Here is a 17,622-nt window from a genome sequence, read left to right as displayed (position 1 = left end):
TAGGGCAATCTATTATAGCACCATGCATCAAAATGCAATATACAATGCAGTTACTTTTCTTTAACTCAATACTCACTTCTATAATAGCAGCATTAATGGCAGCTTGAAAAGCTACAAAACCTTTCTCCCAGAACATGGAACCTTCACATGTGACTTTTTCATCCATTACTTGACAATGAGCTATAGTAAAAGAAGAACACAACCATTTATGATGGGATGGGATGATCTTGGTTATAGGAAAAATCAAAACTTCAAATGTTCCAAAAGACACTACAAATCCACAATAATACAGTGTATGGTAGGGCTTCTCCAGAGAGTTTGGAAGAACATACCCAAGAAGAATACACCAGAATTGCTTTATTAATGTTTTTAAGACCAGTTATCAATAATTTGCATTCATTCTTATCATTCTCTCAGTTAGCCAAGAATGCTTTTTTTTTTTGAGCTTTGATCTTCTGTTGTTTTTGCCATGAAAGCACTACATTTTAAAAATTTTTTCATTTTTTTAAAAAGATTTATTTATTTATTTGATAGAGACAGAGATCACAAGTAGGCAGAGAGGCAGGCAGAGAGAGACGGGGAAGCAGGCTCCTTGCTGAGCAGAGAGCCCGATGTGGGGCTTGATCCCAGGACCCTGAGATCATGACCTGAGCTGAAGGCAGAGGCTTTAACCACTGAGCCACCCAGGCACCCCAGCACTACATTTTTTTAAATGTTTGGGAATCAATGAGCAAGAATCTTTCCTTCAGGTTATATTTAGCTGTGGCATAGGAATAATAGCAAATATTATTTCTTAATAAAACAATATACTTAAGAACACAGGATTTATTTAAATAAGAATAAATTGCATTTATATTCAGAAATCAAGAGAACATCCAGCATATGGTTGTGTAGACTTCAGAGATCGCATGTGTCTTCTAGCGGCTAATGACATAATAGCAAAAAAACCAAAAACCAAAAACCAAAAATCCTTCTAGTAGGAAAATTACCTGAATGGTCTCTGTGTTCCTTCATCTTGGGGATTCTCCCTCTCCAGACAAACTTCAGATGATATGAGAATGTATCATTAAAGATGACTTTTACTGCATCTATAGAGTAGTTTAAATCCAAATCATCCATGCTTTTCTCATCTGGCCACCCCATGATTCTTCTTCCTGGCATGTGAAAGAAAGAAGTAGCTAATAAGGAAGATTTTTATGTGGTCCAATGACAGCAGACCATATTCAATTATGTTACAGTTATTTAATGTTAAACCTCTTTATTCACTAAAGGCAGGGCTGATCCTAAATAAGAGGCCCATACTGTGGCGGAGTGTCTAAAATTCTGGATAAAATCAGAGTTATGGGGCAATCACTTTTATCACAAATAGATCATGTCTTTCCAAATAAACTTTTAAACCAATGATGTAAAGCATTGAATTTGGGATAATATCAATACCACTATTACACCAGGAATGCCCCTAGCAATACACAGCAATACACAGACCTATCCGAAGTTGAAATATATCATATAATTATAAGATGACACCATGCTGTCAATGTGGCCAAACCTCTGAAGACAACATAAAATCATTAAGTTTAGAGAATGTTTTCTCAAGATAGCATCTCAAGATACCTAAAAGATACAACAGAATTAATAACTGTTACTGACCAAACCCAGGCTACTTAGCCCATGTAATTCCCTGCAGCCTGGATTCTGATGGATGCATACTTCCAGTGCATTATGACAGGCTTCTAGTTCTCTGTATCTCCTGCAATCTGGCAGCTGCGTCCAGAGGCTTAATCAGACTCTGGTAAAATCCTTTTGGTGACAAGAGGTGGTGGTATGTTCTTTCATCAGAGTGTCAGGATTTCTGATAATCTGGTATTTAGAGATATTATTAGTATCCATGGATACTCAGTGCCTAGATCCATTAATTCAATGGGAGTTTTAAAATGGTGATATTATATTGCCATCATTTCTTTTTTATGTTTTAGAGGAAACATTTATAAAATAGTCCTTTCCAGCATCTGTTTGATTATCCACTAATATAGTTCATATAGGATAAATACTGGGTATCTTCTCTTCATATACAAATTTTCATAAGAAGAACTGATTCTGTACCATATTCTAAAAGCATTTTTTTTCCTTTTAATACGTTGTGGAAGCCTGGGTTTTATGTATACATTGGATGAGTTTCATATCATGACACCTACTATTCTTATTGAAGCTCAAAGTATGCCAACTGGACCAGTGGGAGTCTCCTCAAATCGAGTCCCTTTCACAGAACCTGTTCATTATCACTGGCTTCCTAGCAATCTGGAATGACAATATTTGAGAGAGAGAGTGCATGTGCTTGGGGGGAGGGGCAGAGGGAACGAAAGTCTCAAGCAGACTCTGTGGTGAGCACAGAGCCTGATGTGGGCTCAATCTCATGATTCAGATCCTGAGATCATGATCTGAACCAAAACCAAGAGTCTGACACTCAACCCACTGCACCACCCTGGTACCCTGACAATATTCTTTACCCTGTAAATTTCCTGTCCCAGACCTCTGCATCTCCTTTCCTCCAGGACTGAGATTCCTGGGTTTCCAAGACAGAGGGGTGGGAGAAAGGGACTACTTCATAATTACCTATTTGGTATATCCCACTTTCCATATGTAACAGCTTTGGGATAACTGCCTAATACTACCCTACCAGGATAGTGGCTGAAAATTATTTCAGTTGTTCACAGATTGACCTACTCTGCTTTGCAAGGTGTACTGGTTTCCTCTCAGGGGGCTCTTTCCAGCTCCATCAGATACCCCACTGCTCCCCTTTGCTCTCCCAATACCCCAGAGAGATGCCATGCAGGCTTGGTGGCTGATGGTGATTCCTCCCCCCCACTTATATTGTGGGGTTTGGAGAAACACCCTACTATCTAGTTTTGTTGGTAGCTACTGCTGACTTCTTGGTTTTACTGTCTAATTTCCCTCTCAGTTCTTTATGTATTTGAAGAGAATTAAAAACTATGCTCTAGTGCTGTCCAATATTTCCAAAATCTTCTCACTAACATACATTTGAATAATACCAGACTGTCTCATTTTGATATGGATGATAATGAGGATAATACAAAATCCCAAAATAAATGTGTGTGTTCTGCAAATCAGGAAAAACATCAAGAACTGCTAGAGAACATACCTTTCATGAATGGGGCTGAAGCCACTTTTTCCATGATCTCCTGGGTTGTTTTGGATTCAGGGGCAAATGCAATCACATAATTAGAGTCATTAAAATTATCTACACGTCCCAGATTCATTGCAGGCAATTGAGGAAAGTCATTAACTTGATGTAAATTGGAGGAAAGTCGGTATGCAAACAATACTAGAAGAAATGAGAAAAACCATTCCTACACAGCAATGAGAGAAAAATGAAACCAATCAAGAGCTGCTCATCCACAGAGAAATCATCCATAAGAACTTCAAACGTGTACTTTTGTTATGTAGCATGGACCATTTTTTCCACTCTCTCAGTTTCCAAGTGTTTCCGTTTTCTTTTGCCCTTTGATTAGCATATTTTGAAATACACACATTGTCCATCAAAAGAGAGCTGTAGCACTGATTCCAATTATAATTGAGAGTCTAAGTTTATCATCCTTTAATGTGAGTGTTAGAGGATAGATTGCTTCAGGAATGACCCAGTAGTTTACAGTCATGCTGACACCTGTGTGTTGATAGGTAGAGAAGTGTTAGGTGTCATGAAATTGGTTTCCAGCTCTCAAAAACAGAAGTGAGGTTCTATTTTTATCGGCTGATGCTGTACATGTGAAAGAAGACTGTCCCAAAACACTGCTCATAAAAAGAATTTTAAAAAGTCTTTGTCATTGTGATAACATTCTGAAATTGGAAATGCAACAGAATGCATTTAAATTCTGGTGCTAAGACCCTATTACGTACTTTTGATTTTAAACACAGAGACTTTAAAATATCTTATTTACCATCTGATCTTATTTTAGTATGTGTGTTGTTCTCTATCTAGATAGATCAATTGACAGTTGTGATGCTTATATTAAAAACAGTTAAAAAGTTGGAAGTAACACATCTATATAGTATAGAATTCAACTTTTATATTTATACTTTATAATCTTTACTCCATGCTTGATTTTTGTATGCTTTATTTATTGTCAATCCAAGCATTCAATATCTATTTGTTGAAAGAACACACACACACACACAATGTTCATAAGATCCAATGTTAATACACTAACCCTTGAACTATGGGCATATTATAAGTGATTTTAACTTTTTAAATGTATTTTTCTCAATTTACTTAATTTTCTACATAGTACATCTGATCATTCTTATCAGAAGAAAACAGTTCTGTCTTAATAGAAGCATAAGTTCAAAATGTCATTTTCTTCTTCTGTTTGTTTATATTTCATTACTTCTTTCAAATTGACACTGTCTGTATCCTTGGTACAAATGTGTAGAAGGGCTACAATTTGTATTTTGAATTTTTTTTTGTTTGTTTGTTTTGTTTTTAATTTTGGGTTACTTGCTGGATTAATTCTGGATTAAATTTGTGTCTTTCTTTGACTTTGACCCTGAACTTCTGTACCTATACCTTCGTGAATTTCAAAGGAGTTCATATGTTAAGAATTATTATTTCTTCAATACAAAGATATGGATTTATTTTTCAGGGAGTTTCTGAATATTGATTATTTAAAGAATGTCTCTAGTCAGACAAATAATAATAATATACTTAAAGGACTGTCATTTGAAGTAATAGCGAAGTCCAGAATTTGAAAAAATTTTCCAGTCTGTTAGTTAACAACAGAATATATATGAAACATTAAATAATGAAAATAAACTATTTGCAGTGCCCCCTCCAAAAACATTTTCCTTTCCTAAATATGAGACGATGTAGAATCTGAACCATACCAACAAGGTCTCTCTCTTCATCCTCCATTTCTTCAGAAAATTCTTGCAGAGGAGAGCCCATGTTTGCTGACCCACACTTAAGTGCCTCTTGATCATTCTGACCTGTTTATTTTAAAATAAAGAAGCAAAGGAAGTAAATGTGATGGTCTGAAATAGGAAGCATTGTGCAATCAAACCAAAATGAAACATCATAACAGCTGTTTCCAATTCCATGTGTAGGAAAGGGAGCCAGAAGGCTAAAACATACAAAGGAAAGCACAAGTTAACTAACAAATCAATTAGTTGAATCCTCATAATAAATCTTTGGGATAGATCCTACTATTCTCCCCATTTAAAAGATGAGGGATATGAGGCACACAGAGGCTAAGAGATTCACCAAACAGCTAATGGTGGCAGAACCAGAGATTTAACTTAGATGACCAAGTTCTATTGACCTCACTCTTAACCACTGTGCCAATGTTGTTGTTGAAATTTGTCTAAGGATTGTGTGGATCAATCCACCATTTAGGGCAAGATCAGAAACTCTACCAGCATCCAGAGGAGCTCAAGGAGGGATCCACTCAGACTACGTGGTCCATCCAGTCATTATCAGGAACCCCCAAATGCTAGAACATAAGGAAAGATTGATTACTCTCAAGAGGCAGAGAAAATATATGATCTTTCCAAAGAAAACTTTATTACAATAAACAGAAGAAAAGTTTTCAAATCTTCCATTTAATGACTATAATAAAATTCAAGAAGAAAGAAAAAATGAAAAGCAAATTACATACTTAAAAATCCCACTGAAGTCAGTAAAGAACATAAGATCTATGCTAGAGAAAAATTTTGTAATCTTGCCAGATTTTCAATGAAAGTTAAAACTCATTTAAAAACATGATTAAAAATACATGAAGTAGAAAAAAAAAAGTAAGATCAAAAGTAAAGTATTTGGTAAAGAGATACCCCAAAAGAAGAAAAAAACAGGAGAAAAATATATTGAAGAAAGTACCTTGTAAAAACCCAATGGAAATTAATTTTTCAAGGTAGTGGGAAGATGCATATTTCCTAAAAAGGCTTGCCAAGTACCAAATACAATGACAAAAAAAGAATGGTATTTTTAAAATTAAAGGACAGAGGGAAAAGTTAGAATTAAGTTGCAGGGGTAAAGGTGGGGTTGTTCAGGAAGGAATGAGTCAAGAGTTGATAACGGAACAAAAATCAGCCTGATATCTTCAAAGTGGAAGTGAAAAAGTGATTCACCCAATTTCCTTTGAAAAATCTACCCAAAGGGACAAATACAAAGAATTGCCTGAGAAGGCACAAGAAGAAATATATATTTGCAATAAAACTAGAATATGATTTAACCCCAAACCACAGATACTCCCCCACAAAATGTCAGCCAAATTATTAAATGTTGCCTCAAATTAAGAAATACACACAAAAAAGTTTTCCGACTCTCCTGTCCAAAATAGGCATATTAATTGAAGATTGAGAAAATTAATTGAATCTAAAATTATGATGAAATCCTTGAAAACCACACAATAGTCTCTCACTTGAAATGACCTGTAGGGCTAAAGGCCATAGCAGAAGGATGGCGTCTAGTTCCACCTTACGGAGTATCAAGGAGGTGATGAGAATCTGCTTGAATACAATATTGTTGTTGTGTTCAAGTCCACAGCTGAGATATAGAAGAATGTGGAACATCTTTACACCAATGGTAAGAAACAACAATAACCCAACAAAATTAAAACCACATTTCCCATGACACAAACAAAAAGCAATAGATGCGAGGAGACACTGATGAACTGAATTCTCAAGAAAGACAAGCCCATGATGGGTGTAAAGAGAACCACCCTTGCAGCTTCCATACCTGGGCAAGCATCTCTTCTAGGTGTGGGCAGAAAGACAAGGTGCATTCACTGGAAAGGGTATTTGCAAAGATGTGGAGGGAAAATATCAAACCTTAGGGGATGTGTGGGTGGGATGTAAGAAGTAGAATGGAAAAGAGTCTAATATGCCAAGAATAAAAATAGCTTAACCAATTTTTTCTTCACCTTACAGCCATGTTGGATTTTCTAAAAAAAAAAAAAAAAAGTGAAAGAGGTAAAATAGAAAGAACTTTTGAAATTCTGTGCCTTCTCAAGCTGTCTAGATTCTGAGAACTTTCCAGAGTTGGACCCAGTAGTGTGAAGGTGCTCTTTGTTGGAAAAATATGGGCAGAAAAATATAGTTATTGTGGTAAGGTCTGTTCGGTAAAGGGGTATGTGTGGTGTCATTACAGACAACTTTGATTCTTGCGAAGTAGCGGGCCCCATTTTATTGCCAGTAGAAAAGAGCACCTAAAATAATGTTCAGATTCATGATGTCTGTTACTCCTGCATGCATATGAGTGGATAGGTGGGAGGTAGAAATAGGGAGAAGGAGTGAGCAAACAATGAACACATGAATCAGATAAATTTATATTTGGAGTTCCTTGAACAAAACCTCATTCTAATAGTATATCACTGGAAGCAATTGAGGCCTGATGATTTGTAGACCCCCATGGTGTTYTGCTCTTGTCAGTGGACTAGTCATCCATTGCTTCCTATTTATGGATTCAACCTTGGCCTTGGGGATAATCCATGTAAGGGCTTACGCTCACAGGAAGAGAGTGCTACCCTTTAGGCTTACACACAAGTCTACCAATCAGCCAGACTGTCAGTTTCCAATAAGTAGGCCAAGTCATCAGCAGAAGACATTATATATCGAGAACCTATATAACAACAACAACTCAGGACATAGCTGTCTAACAACCATTAAATGATCTCTTTCAAACCTAGTGAAGGCAGCCAATTTCAGATATAACCCTCAGTCTGGGAGTGGTAGCATGATGTAATTATTTATATGGTCATCCTAGTGCAGTCCAAGAATTACTAGTGTATCTCCCAGAATGAGCTCCATAATTGAATTGCAAGAAATCTATCTCATTATTTTCCCATCAGAAAGAATAACAAAACTACTCTGAGACTTATAAAACACAAATATCCATGAGTTATCCAAGTTGATAAAGAAAACATAAGGTGTCATCTTAGTTAACAGAACCCAACCTTGTAGGAGGGGAATTGATCCAGGAAGTATTCCAAGCATATTGGCTTGAGCTTTGGTGCAAAGCTTGGAGCACAAGTCAATAGGTCAATAAGACGGGTTTTGGGGGTCATGGCATCCTTCTTTGGTGCCATATTGAAAAGAGATGGAAACCATAGAACTGCTATTGTCTCTTCCATCATATTACTAATAAGGTTGTTTCTGGCTACTACCTTCATGGCCTAATGCTGATCTTATCCATGGGGTGAGAGCAAAGCCATGAATATGCTGGTTCCTACTGGTATTCAGGAGGTGGCTCAAATGGGAAGGTCACCTACTCAAGGCAGAGAATATTGTGCATCTGCCATTTCAGTCTGAAAGGTAAGGAATAACTGAAGAGGAATAAGGCAGGCAGAAGAATGGTCCCGTTCTAATCCTGGAACTTGTGAATATATTACATTACATGATGTATTAAGAATTAAGGGAGCAGATGGGAGTAAGGTTGCTAATCAACTAAGTCAGGGAGATTGTCCTGGGTTATCTAGGGGGACCCAATGTAATCACAAAGGTCCGAAAAGTGGAAAAGAGAAGTAAAAAAGATAGATAGTGCAGGTGCTGTTGAAAGGACTCAAGCCATTGCTGGTTTTGAAGATGGAGGAAGGCGGGCATGAGCTGAGGAACGCCAGCAGCCTCAGCAAACCGTAGAAGGCCAAGAAAACAGAATTCTCCCTCACGTCCTCCAGAAACCAATGCAGCCCTGCCAGCACGTTGATTTTCATCCAGTGAGACTCACATCACACTTCTCGCATCCCCAACAGTAAGATGATAAATCTGCTTTGTTTTCAGCCATAAAGTTCAAGGTCCTCTGTTGCAGCCGCAACAGAAAATTAACACAAGGAGCACAAAAGAAATCGAGAAGACAGAGAATAAGACAAGGACGAGGGCTTTAGGGTGTAGAGTTGCCTTTACAAGGTGCCCCCTTGTAGAACAAAAATTGTCCAGAAATGAACAAAGGTTCATTGCTGAGTTCCTGATGATAGTGTTAACAGAGCAGACTGTGATGGCCTCGAGACCCCAACTCAAATGAAAGCGTGACATTACCAATTAAGAAATCCTTGCCCTAGTAAACCATGGTATCTGAGGGGGTTAAATATGCTGCTCTCCTTTCTTCCTGTGGAGGAATGCATGTGCCAGAAAGTATTACTGATGACTACAGAATTAACATGATCAGTCACAATTATGGTTATTTACTTCTGTCTGTTAGGACTGATTTTTTTTTTTCCCACTACACATCCTGATGTAAATATCGGGGTAGAGGGGGGGATTACTATTCATCAGAGGAGCACAAAACCTCTAGCTTAAATTGCTCTGAATAGGAAGTCGTGTGATCTAGAAATAATAACATGGCTATAAAAAGCCAGTCATGCCCCGCCTGATAGATTTCCTCATATTCAGAGAATAAACACATTGCACAACAAGTTAGATCAAAGATGTAGTATGATGAACAAGGTCAATAAAAATACTGTCCTACATTTTCTTGATGAAAATATTCTCAAGCCAGTTAAAACAATTGAAAACTCAGAAAATCATGTGCCCCCCTCCTACCCTCCCGCTCCCTACCCCCAGTGCTTACAAATCCTCTGGCAGTAAAAGTAAAAACAAACAAAAAAGAATAAGTAATTCTAACCACTTGGGAAACAGCCCATCATCATACTTGCAAAGAGGCAACATAAGTTTATATTCCTTTCAATTCGCCCAAAACCCTTTTAGATAATATATGCTATGCTTTAGTCATGGGGTGAAATGGAAAAAAAAAAAAACAAACAAAAAAAACACTTAGTTCTCCAACTGGTTTTTTTTTAGCTGTACAATAGAAGATACTCGGATGATTTGGAGAATCAAAACAACTAATAATTTACTGCATTTACTAGTCCCCATCCAAATGTTTGGCATTCCCTATTTGAAGTCATAAGTTATAGTTTTATATGCACAGCAACCACAATTTTAGAGATTAACTTACTCTCAGGAAAGCTGGAGCAAGAATCTAGAAATAGTTCGTCCACAGGTCTCTGCATGTCCTGGAGAAGAATTCACATTCCTTTTGGATCACTACTACATCATGCTTTTAATTTCATGTTTATTGCGAATAGCTCCGTTTTAGAATGATTTCCGAAAAGGATTATGGTCCTCCTTCAGCCGGGCTGCCAGAAAACTCCGGGCTCACATCACATGGTGGTTTCTTCGCTGTTTTTCGTTTCTTTGTATCCCCGCCAGCAACTCAGCAGGGAGTTTGTAGCTGCAGATGGCTGGCTGGACTTATCAAAACATTAGGAGCTATCAAACCAAGGAGAATCTAGCCTTTCTCAATTAGCTTTTGCATACAAGGTCCTAATGGGAGAGTTGGCCTCGGGACAGTCTTTTTAAAACAACAAAAGTAAAGAGTTCAGAGAAAAGCAGGTCAGAGAGAGGGTAAAAAAAAAAAAAAAAAAAAAAAAAAGATTTTTTTCAAAAAATAATAGTATAAATACAAAACCAGGTCAGAAAATTGCTCAAAACCCTCCACTTGAGTTCTTAAAATCTAGGTATAGAAATATGGCAATGAAGCCATGTAATTTTTTTCAGGGTAAAACCATGAACTCTGCGTTTATCTGCATTTCAGTTACATCACATCCAAGCTAACTGTGCATCACTCTTGGAGTGCAAAGCAGGAGAATCCTTTGAGCAACATTGTGTAAAGTCACCAAGATCTACCAGCTTGTTCTTTCTATAACAAATCCCAGCAAACAAACCACTTTCTCTATAACCAACTGCTGGCTTTGAGTATGTCCAGTTTTCCATATTTTTCAAGACACATTTGTAACAGGTAAGAGTTGCCACTCTATCTCCTTTGAGCATTTCATTTAAGTCGAAGACAAGGCAATTGTAAAACTTCTTGTAATTCCTGGAGTTTGGTTTGGGCTGAAGAAGACACATGAGAAAGGGCCACTCTCTTTCTGCTTGCCCTAGGTAAGTCTGCTCCCTGCTTCTGCGCTGTGATTGCTTTCTGAATATGTAACCGAAGGGGAAACAATGTGTTGTGCGTGCAATTCTTAAACCGAGCAGACTCATCTGTGTCACCTCGTCTATGATCATCACATGAAATCTTCCTCACCTACTTCCCACCTCAACGTTTATTCAATCCTGTGTGCGCTTTTGCTAATTATGAGTTCAGGAATTGTTCAGCAAGCAAAAAACAAAGGCAGATCAAACTCATTAATGCCTGAGACTGTCAAAAAAACAAAAAACTTCTGAGCATTTCTGCATATTTGCTGTCTTCTGCAGAAGATACAAAATTATCCCATGTAATAACATCACCAGCATTTTGTAAACAGAGAAAATGATTGAGGAAAAGCTTTTCAGTAACTTTTTTCCTAGCAGAATTTTGTATGCCTTCTGATGCTAGTTGGCTTCTAGACTCTATTCTCTTTTCTTTTCTTTTCTCTTCTCTTCTTTTCTTTTCTTTAATTGAAGTAGAGTTGACACATTGACACATAATGTTGCATTAATTTCAGGTGTTCAAACTGCTGATTCAACAAGTTTGTGTGTTATGCTGTGCTCACTCTAAGTGTAGCTAACATCTGTCCGTACAGAGCTATTATAATATCACTGACTGTATTCCCTATGCTTTCCCTTTCATCCGCATGACTTATTCATTCCATAACTGGAAGCATGTACCTCCCACTGCCCTTCAGACACCATCCTTTCCCTTCAAAATGTGGGCTTCTTCCTTCTCGTGTGCTGCATTGTAATCTCCATACCACTGTAACAGAGCAAGGGCATTCTCGTTAATCCTCTTTTCAGCATTTCTTCGATGAAGCCATACATCTTCATTCTTCTAAGTAAGTTTCAGAATCTGCTTGTCAACTTAAAAAAAAAAAATCATCCTGCTGGGATTTAAAAGACAGGAGAACACTGATTTTATGCAGGAGATAATTACTAAGCAAGGACATACGGCACTTAGGATGTGCAGGATACACTTAAATATCAGCACAATTAATCCATAATAATCTTATCAGCTTGGTGCTATTAAAATCACCCCCATTTTATGGGATGAGATAAATGAAGCCCAGAGAGTTTAAAAGACTTGCCCAAACACACACAGCTGGTGACTAGCAGATCCTGGGTAAAATACTCAGACCAACTTCCATCTGTAGCTTAAATAACATACTATGGTGCCTCATTTGTGTGTGTCTCTGTTCACTCAATGATTCTCACTTTAGATACACACATTTTACAATTCGCCTTGCTTTTTTGCTTCATGTGTTTTGCAACAATACTCCCCTTACAGATTTCATGTGCTGTGAAACAGTCCCTTGAATTCTTTCCCAGCTGATTGTACAGGGTACTTAGCTTTGTGGACCTGTGTGCAGCCCTCAACGCTGTGTCCAAAAGCAGGGGAAAAAACCCAATTTGCAGAGAAAGAAGAGTGGAGCCCCCCAGCAGCTTGAGAGAGAGAGAGAGGGAGTGAAGAAGAGAGAGAGAGAGACTGAGAACATCTGCTCTTTTCCAAGAACTTTGCTGTTCTTCCTTTTTGTCCTTCCTCAGACCCAGCTGTGTGGCTAAGTTGGATTTTGGCAAATATTCTCCAAAAATTTTTTTATTTTTTTTTAAATATAAGAAACAAATTCTATTTGGTCCATTTTGTCCTTGCTCTCTTGCTCTTTGTGCTTTCCTGTGGTTTCCCCAACTCTCTACACTGGTCATGTTTTTTTCTCTGTTCCTTTTTTTTTTTTTTTTTTTAGATCCCCCTTGTCCTTTTCTCTTCTCTTGTGAAAAACCCGTGGGTGAGAACTTTCTAGTCTTTCATTCTACTAGTGATCACTCTCACATGTTGACAAACATATTTGAATCTGCCTTACTCTGACAAGGGAAAAAGATCAGCCTAAGTATCTTTCCCCCGTGACCTGCTATTTCTGTGTCCATATCCCACCCTATATGGAACAAGTCTGCCAGCATATTTGACCTTGAAGCCTGAGTTCGACTCCTTACTAGCAATGCAATGCTGGGCAAGTGACTCACCCAGGAGCCTTAGTTCCCTCACCTGTAAGATACAAAGAGTAGGATACTAGGCAACAGGGTCTTTTAGGATTTGAAAAATTGGGGGGGTAAGATTAAAGGAAACATCACATATGAAGTATTTAGCCCAATACCAAGCACTGAGTGGGCACTCAATAAATGGTAGTGATTACACTCTCCACAGCCTTGGCATAGTTGAAAATCACAGATTTGTTTTTATTCAAAGTATAATTAGCATACAGCATAATATTAGTTTTGGGTGGACACTATAATGATTCAATGATTCTATCCATCACTCAGTGCTCATCACAGTAAATATACTTTTAATCCCCTTTGTCTATTTCACCCATCCCACATACCCACCTGGAAATTACAGGTATTTTTAAAAAATTACCAATCTGAAAAAATATATACTATCATCTTGATGACTTAACATACATTTCTTAGGTACTTGTGATTTCAAGCATATTTTAATATAATTTCTGGTCCTTTGTAAATTGACCAATAGATCTGCCCTTTCTTCTCTTCCTATATTTCTGTTTATGCTGTCATTCTGGATTTTTTTGTTTTTGTTTCTGACCACAACTGAAAATATCTTCAATTATTTATTTAAAAAATTATGTTACTACCTTCTTACATCTAGTTTTGCTGATAAGCATGCTTATCTAACTCTGATTCTCATTAACTTAAAGTCTTTCATAGTTCTTGCTAGGTTATTTCAGGATCTTCTCCTTAGTTGCAGATATATGAAATTTCATGAAAATGTGCCGAGGTTTTGGTTTTTGGTTTTGGGTTTTGGGTTTTGGGTTCTGCATGGCATTCTATGGCCACTTGCAATCAAAGAACTTGTGTTTTTTGTTTTGTTTTGTTTGTTTTGGACTTTTGGGAAATTACCAGCTAATGTTTTATTCCAATATTGCTTCCCTTTTAGGCTTTCTATTCTTCTTTCCTGTAAATTTATTAGGTATTTGACATAAGTGACTCTTATTCTCACAAAACAAACTGAGGGTTGCTGGGGGGAGGGGGTTTGGGAGAGGGGGGTGGGGTTATGGACATTGGGGAGGGTATGTGCTATGGTGAGTGCTGTGAAGTGTGTAAACCTGGCGATTCACAGACCTGTACCTCTGGGGATAAAAATACGTTATTTGTTTATAAAAAATAAAAAAATTTAATAAAAAAAATAAATTTATTAGGTATTTGAGATCGATTGCCTTTGTCTTACTTTTTTCCAATCTACTCTCTTAAAACTGGCAAGTAATCCATTTCACACCACATAAATCTCTCCAACATACAATTTTTGTTATGTCACTCCCATTGCTGCCTTCACAGGGTCCTGGCTTCTTTGCAAAAGTGCACAAGACTTTTATCATCTGCTCACGGCTCCTCTCCAGCCTGCCTCTGCCTTAACCCTTCCTCCAACTCCAGGCGTACCTAAACATGACTTTTTGAATTATTTTACTTTATTTTTATTTTACTTTGAGAGAGAGAGAGAAAGAGAGAGAGAGAGAGTGCAAGCATGCAAGCAGAGGGGAGGGACAGAGGGAGAGGAAGAGAGACTTTTAATTAGGCTCCACACCCAGCATGGAGCCCAGGGCAAGCCTCAATCTCACAACCTTGAGATCAGGACTTGAACTGACACTAAGAGTTGGACGCTTAACCAACTGCACCACCCTAGCACCCCTCATTTTTGTTTTTTAAACCAATGCATCATATTCTCACTTATCTCTGTTTGCTCTCCTGGAATTAACCCCTCCTCTGAACTGGCCTTCCCATAATGACCTTCTAAATGATCATTGGGAGACCTAGTAGGTGTAAGTAGTAATTGGTGACTAGCCTTCTAATTCTTACTTGTCCTTCAGGTCTTATGTCTGACTTGTCCTAGAGGAGCTTTCCCGGCCCTCCTACCGTGTGGGTTGGATGCTCCTCACAGGTGCTCCCATGGCACTGTGTACTGCTATAGTTTTATGTACCTCACCATACCTTAAAGTAATCATACTCATGTCTCTCCCACCGTAGACTATAAACATCTGAGGAGTACCATGGTATCTTCACTATGGTACAGAGCCTAGGGCATGAAAGTTGCTCAGTGCCTATATTTTGGGCTTTAGATGTATAGTGCTGGTGTGAGATAGGGAGGCAAAAACAAAAAACAAAAAAAATGTGAGGTATTTTTTCTAGAAGCCTGGTTATGAAAGAGAGGCCATTGGTTGGGTGGTTGCCAAAATGAGTTGCTTGGGTCAACAGTAGGTTTTTGTTTTGTTTTTGTTTTTTTAAAGATGATGTTGAGAAGGGAAAAGTAAGCAAGAAAATGCCAAAAACCCAGGAGAAATCAAGTAACAAATGCAGCGTTGTTCTTCCTTGGTGGGAAGAGGAAAAGAAGGGACTGGGTTAGAACCAGATGAGAGGAGAGTATTTCACAGGAGAAGGAAGAGTTTCTTTGTCCCAAGAAAAAAAAAGGAAGTGAAAGAGACGGCTGAATGAATGTTTACATAAACAACACGAAGTAAAGAATTCACTACATGAGAGTTAAGATTTTTTTCTGCAAAGTGGAAAGCAAATTCTAAGAACTCACAAGCAGATGTGCTTGGTAACTGAGGATGCAGTTAGGAGTCTTGAAATGGAAGAATGGAAGTCTTCCTTAGACATGTTAGTAACTTCTGAGTCATGCTGAGAGCCCTGCAGAGATTGGTAGGACTCCTGAAAACAGAAGGAAAATTTGTGAAGTTTGCTCTGTATAAGATATTTTCAAAAGTTGTTTATCACTGATGAAAATCATTTGTGGATCGATAAAAGAATCAATGGCTCCTGAAACCGGTAAGTCATGAATTAGTGAAAGCCTGGAAAATGCTTAAAATGGGCAAGAAAGAAAAAACATAGTTACCAAACAAAAAGAGTTACTCAAACTTAGGACACAGAGTCAGCACTAACAGCTCAGTGACAAAAACAGCAATATGGAAAGTAAACGTACCATTGAATTTCGTGACATTTTTGCTATTTCATTCTTTTTTTACAAAAGGTAACTTGCCTAAAGTATAAGTCAATATGACTTAATCTTTTTATTTATATTCACCAATTTTGAGTTTACAAAGTCACTCAGTCTGTACAAGTTTCTCCCTTCTTTTTATTTTACATAAGCCTGTTAAGCCCGGGTCTTTTTGAATGTTATCACCGATTATAAGTACATCATTACAAGCTATACTTAGATTTGCAGAGGCTGCACACAGATCATTCAGTTTGAAAGAACTAAGCAATACTGACCTTGAATTTCTCCTTGGCTTTTGTTGACAGTGAGGGAATATCTCACGGCACTGTGAAAAGGAGTTTGTGAGCAATGGTAGATAGATGCCAATCTCGGGACAGCAGACTTGAATGGAACCTGGGGAATCTCTCTTATCAGTTAGGAAATCCAAGCCTCAGTCCACAACATTTTTGGCTACTAATCTTTCTGCTATGTATTTTTTAGATATTTGATTACATCCATATATCCAGAATCTTGCAAGAGCTTTTTTCCTTCACAGAAATTATTTACTATTATATAAGAAACTCAGATGCTTAGCCTTTTTGTAAAAGATTGTCTATGAAAACAAAATTAATTTGTCAAACAAAATCGAATACTGGGGTGCCTGGGGTGGATCAGTGGGTTAAGCCACTGCCTTCGGCTCAGGTCATGATCTCAGGGTCCTGGGATCGAGCCCCGAATCAGGCTCAGTGGGGAGCCTGCTTCCCCTTCTCTCTCTCTGCCTGCCTCTCTGCCTACTTGTGATCTTTCTCTGTCAAATAAATAAATAAAATATTTTTTAAAAAATTGAATAAAAATCTATTCTATTACTGAAAAATATTGCTTACAATGTTACAATTATTACTCTTCTAAGCCCACCCCTAGAGTACTTTTGCAAGTTTCCTGGTTTGCTTAAAGCTTAAAAAGCTGGAGGAAATGCTGGGCCAGTTACATTTTAGTTGATCATTTGCACCAAAATAGCACATGGTGTAATTTTAAGAGACAATCACAAGATTTCTACCAATTGCAGGACTATGCTATTGTATTTGTTCCCTCAACAAAGACATAAAATGGATGAATAAAATACAACAAAAATTTAAATCAAATTCAAACAAAACGAATATCCAGATGCCAGAAATCAAATGGGGGGAGGGGGGAGCTAAAACAAGATCGTGATTTTAAGTCAGTTAAGTTTTAGGTGGTTTGACAAAGGCTGATTGGTAAGACAGCAAAAATATAATTCGTATGTAAGGATAAAGAGTCCCATCTTCAGACAAAATCTGGGATTGTTCTTTGACAGATATCTCTGGAAGAACTGATAGATACCCCTCAAGAAGAAAAGCATGAAAGCCAGAAGGAAGTAGTTGGTTGTTGAAAACTAATATATATTGATAAACTAAATAAATATTGATGTACAATGTAATGGTGATTGATTTGCGTTTGGGTGGAAGGAAGGTATTAGTCACAATAGGGACTAAAATATCAGGCAGGGATTATATGGGAGAGGAGGGAGAGATGATCAGAATTAAGTTCCCTTGAAATCTTATTTTTCAGGATGAGGACAGAAATACCACTTAACTTTAAAAACGCAGTATCCAATATGGTAGCCACTAACCCCAGGCAAGTAT

At 37.7% G+C, this 17,622-nt stretch overlaps 1 protein-coding gene across 1 annotated transcript in view; it reads right to left on the bottom strand.

Annotated features, from left to right (window-relative positions):
- The window catches only part of ABCA9 (ATP binding cassette subfamily A member 9), a 64,611-nt gene extending 54,268 nt beyond the window's left edge, over positions 1 to 10,343 (bottom strand). The window contains exons 1-5 of the mRNA XM_032870756.1: positions 9,962 to 10,343; positions 4,900 to 5,001; positions 3,161 to 3,368; positions 990 to 1,154; positions 77 to 180 (exon numbers count right to left, since the gene is read on the bottom strand). Of these exons, the coding sequence (XP_032726647.1) occupies positions 77 to 180; positions 990 to 1,154; positions 3,161 to 3,368; positions 4,900 to 4,995 (573 nt within the window). The 5' untranslated portion in view covers positions 4,996 to 5,001; positions 9,962 to 10,343. The remainder of the gene's footprint in view (positions 1 to 76; positions 181 to 989; positions 1,155 to 3,160; positions 3,369 to 4,899; positions 5,002 to 9,961) is intronic.
- Between the last annotated feature and the right edge of the window lie 7,279 nt (positions 10,344 to 17,622).

Source organism: Lontra canadensis, unplaced genomic scaffold, assembly GCF_010015895.1.
Source record: "Lontra canadensis isolate GAN:19392208 unplaced genomic scaffold, GSC_riverotter_1.0 scaffold41, whole genome shotgun sequence".
In the NCBI taxonomy this organism is placed as follows: Eukaryota; Metazoa; Chordata; class Mammalia; order Carnivora; family Mustelidae; genus Lontra; species Lontra canadensis.
The sequence above is the reverse complement of the archived record's forward strand: the minus strand, read 5'-3'. Positions and strand labels throughout refer to the sequence as shown.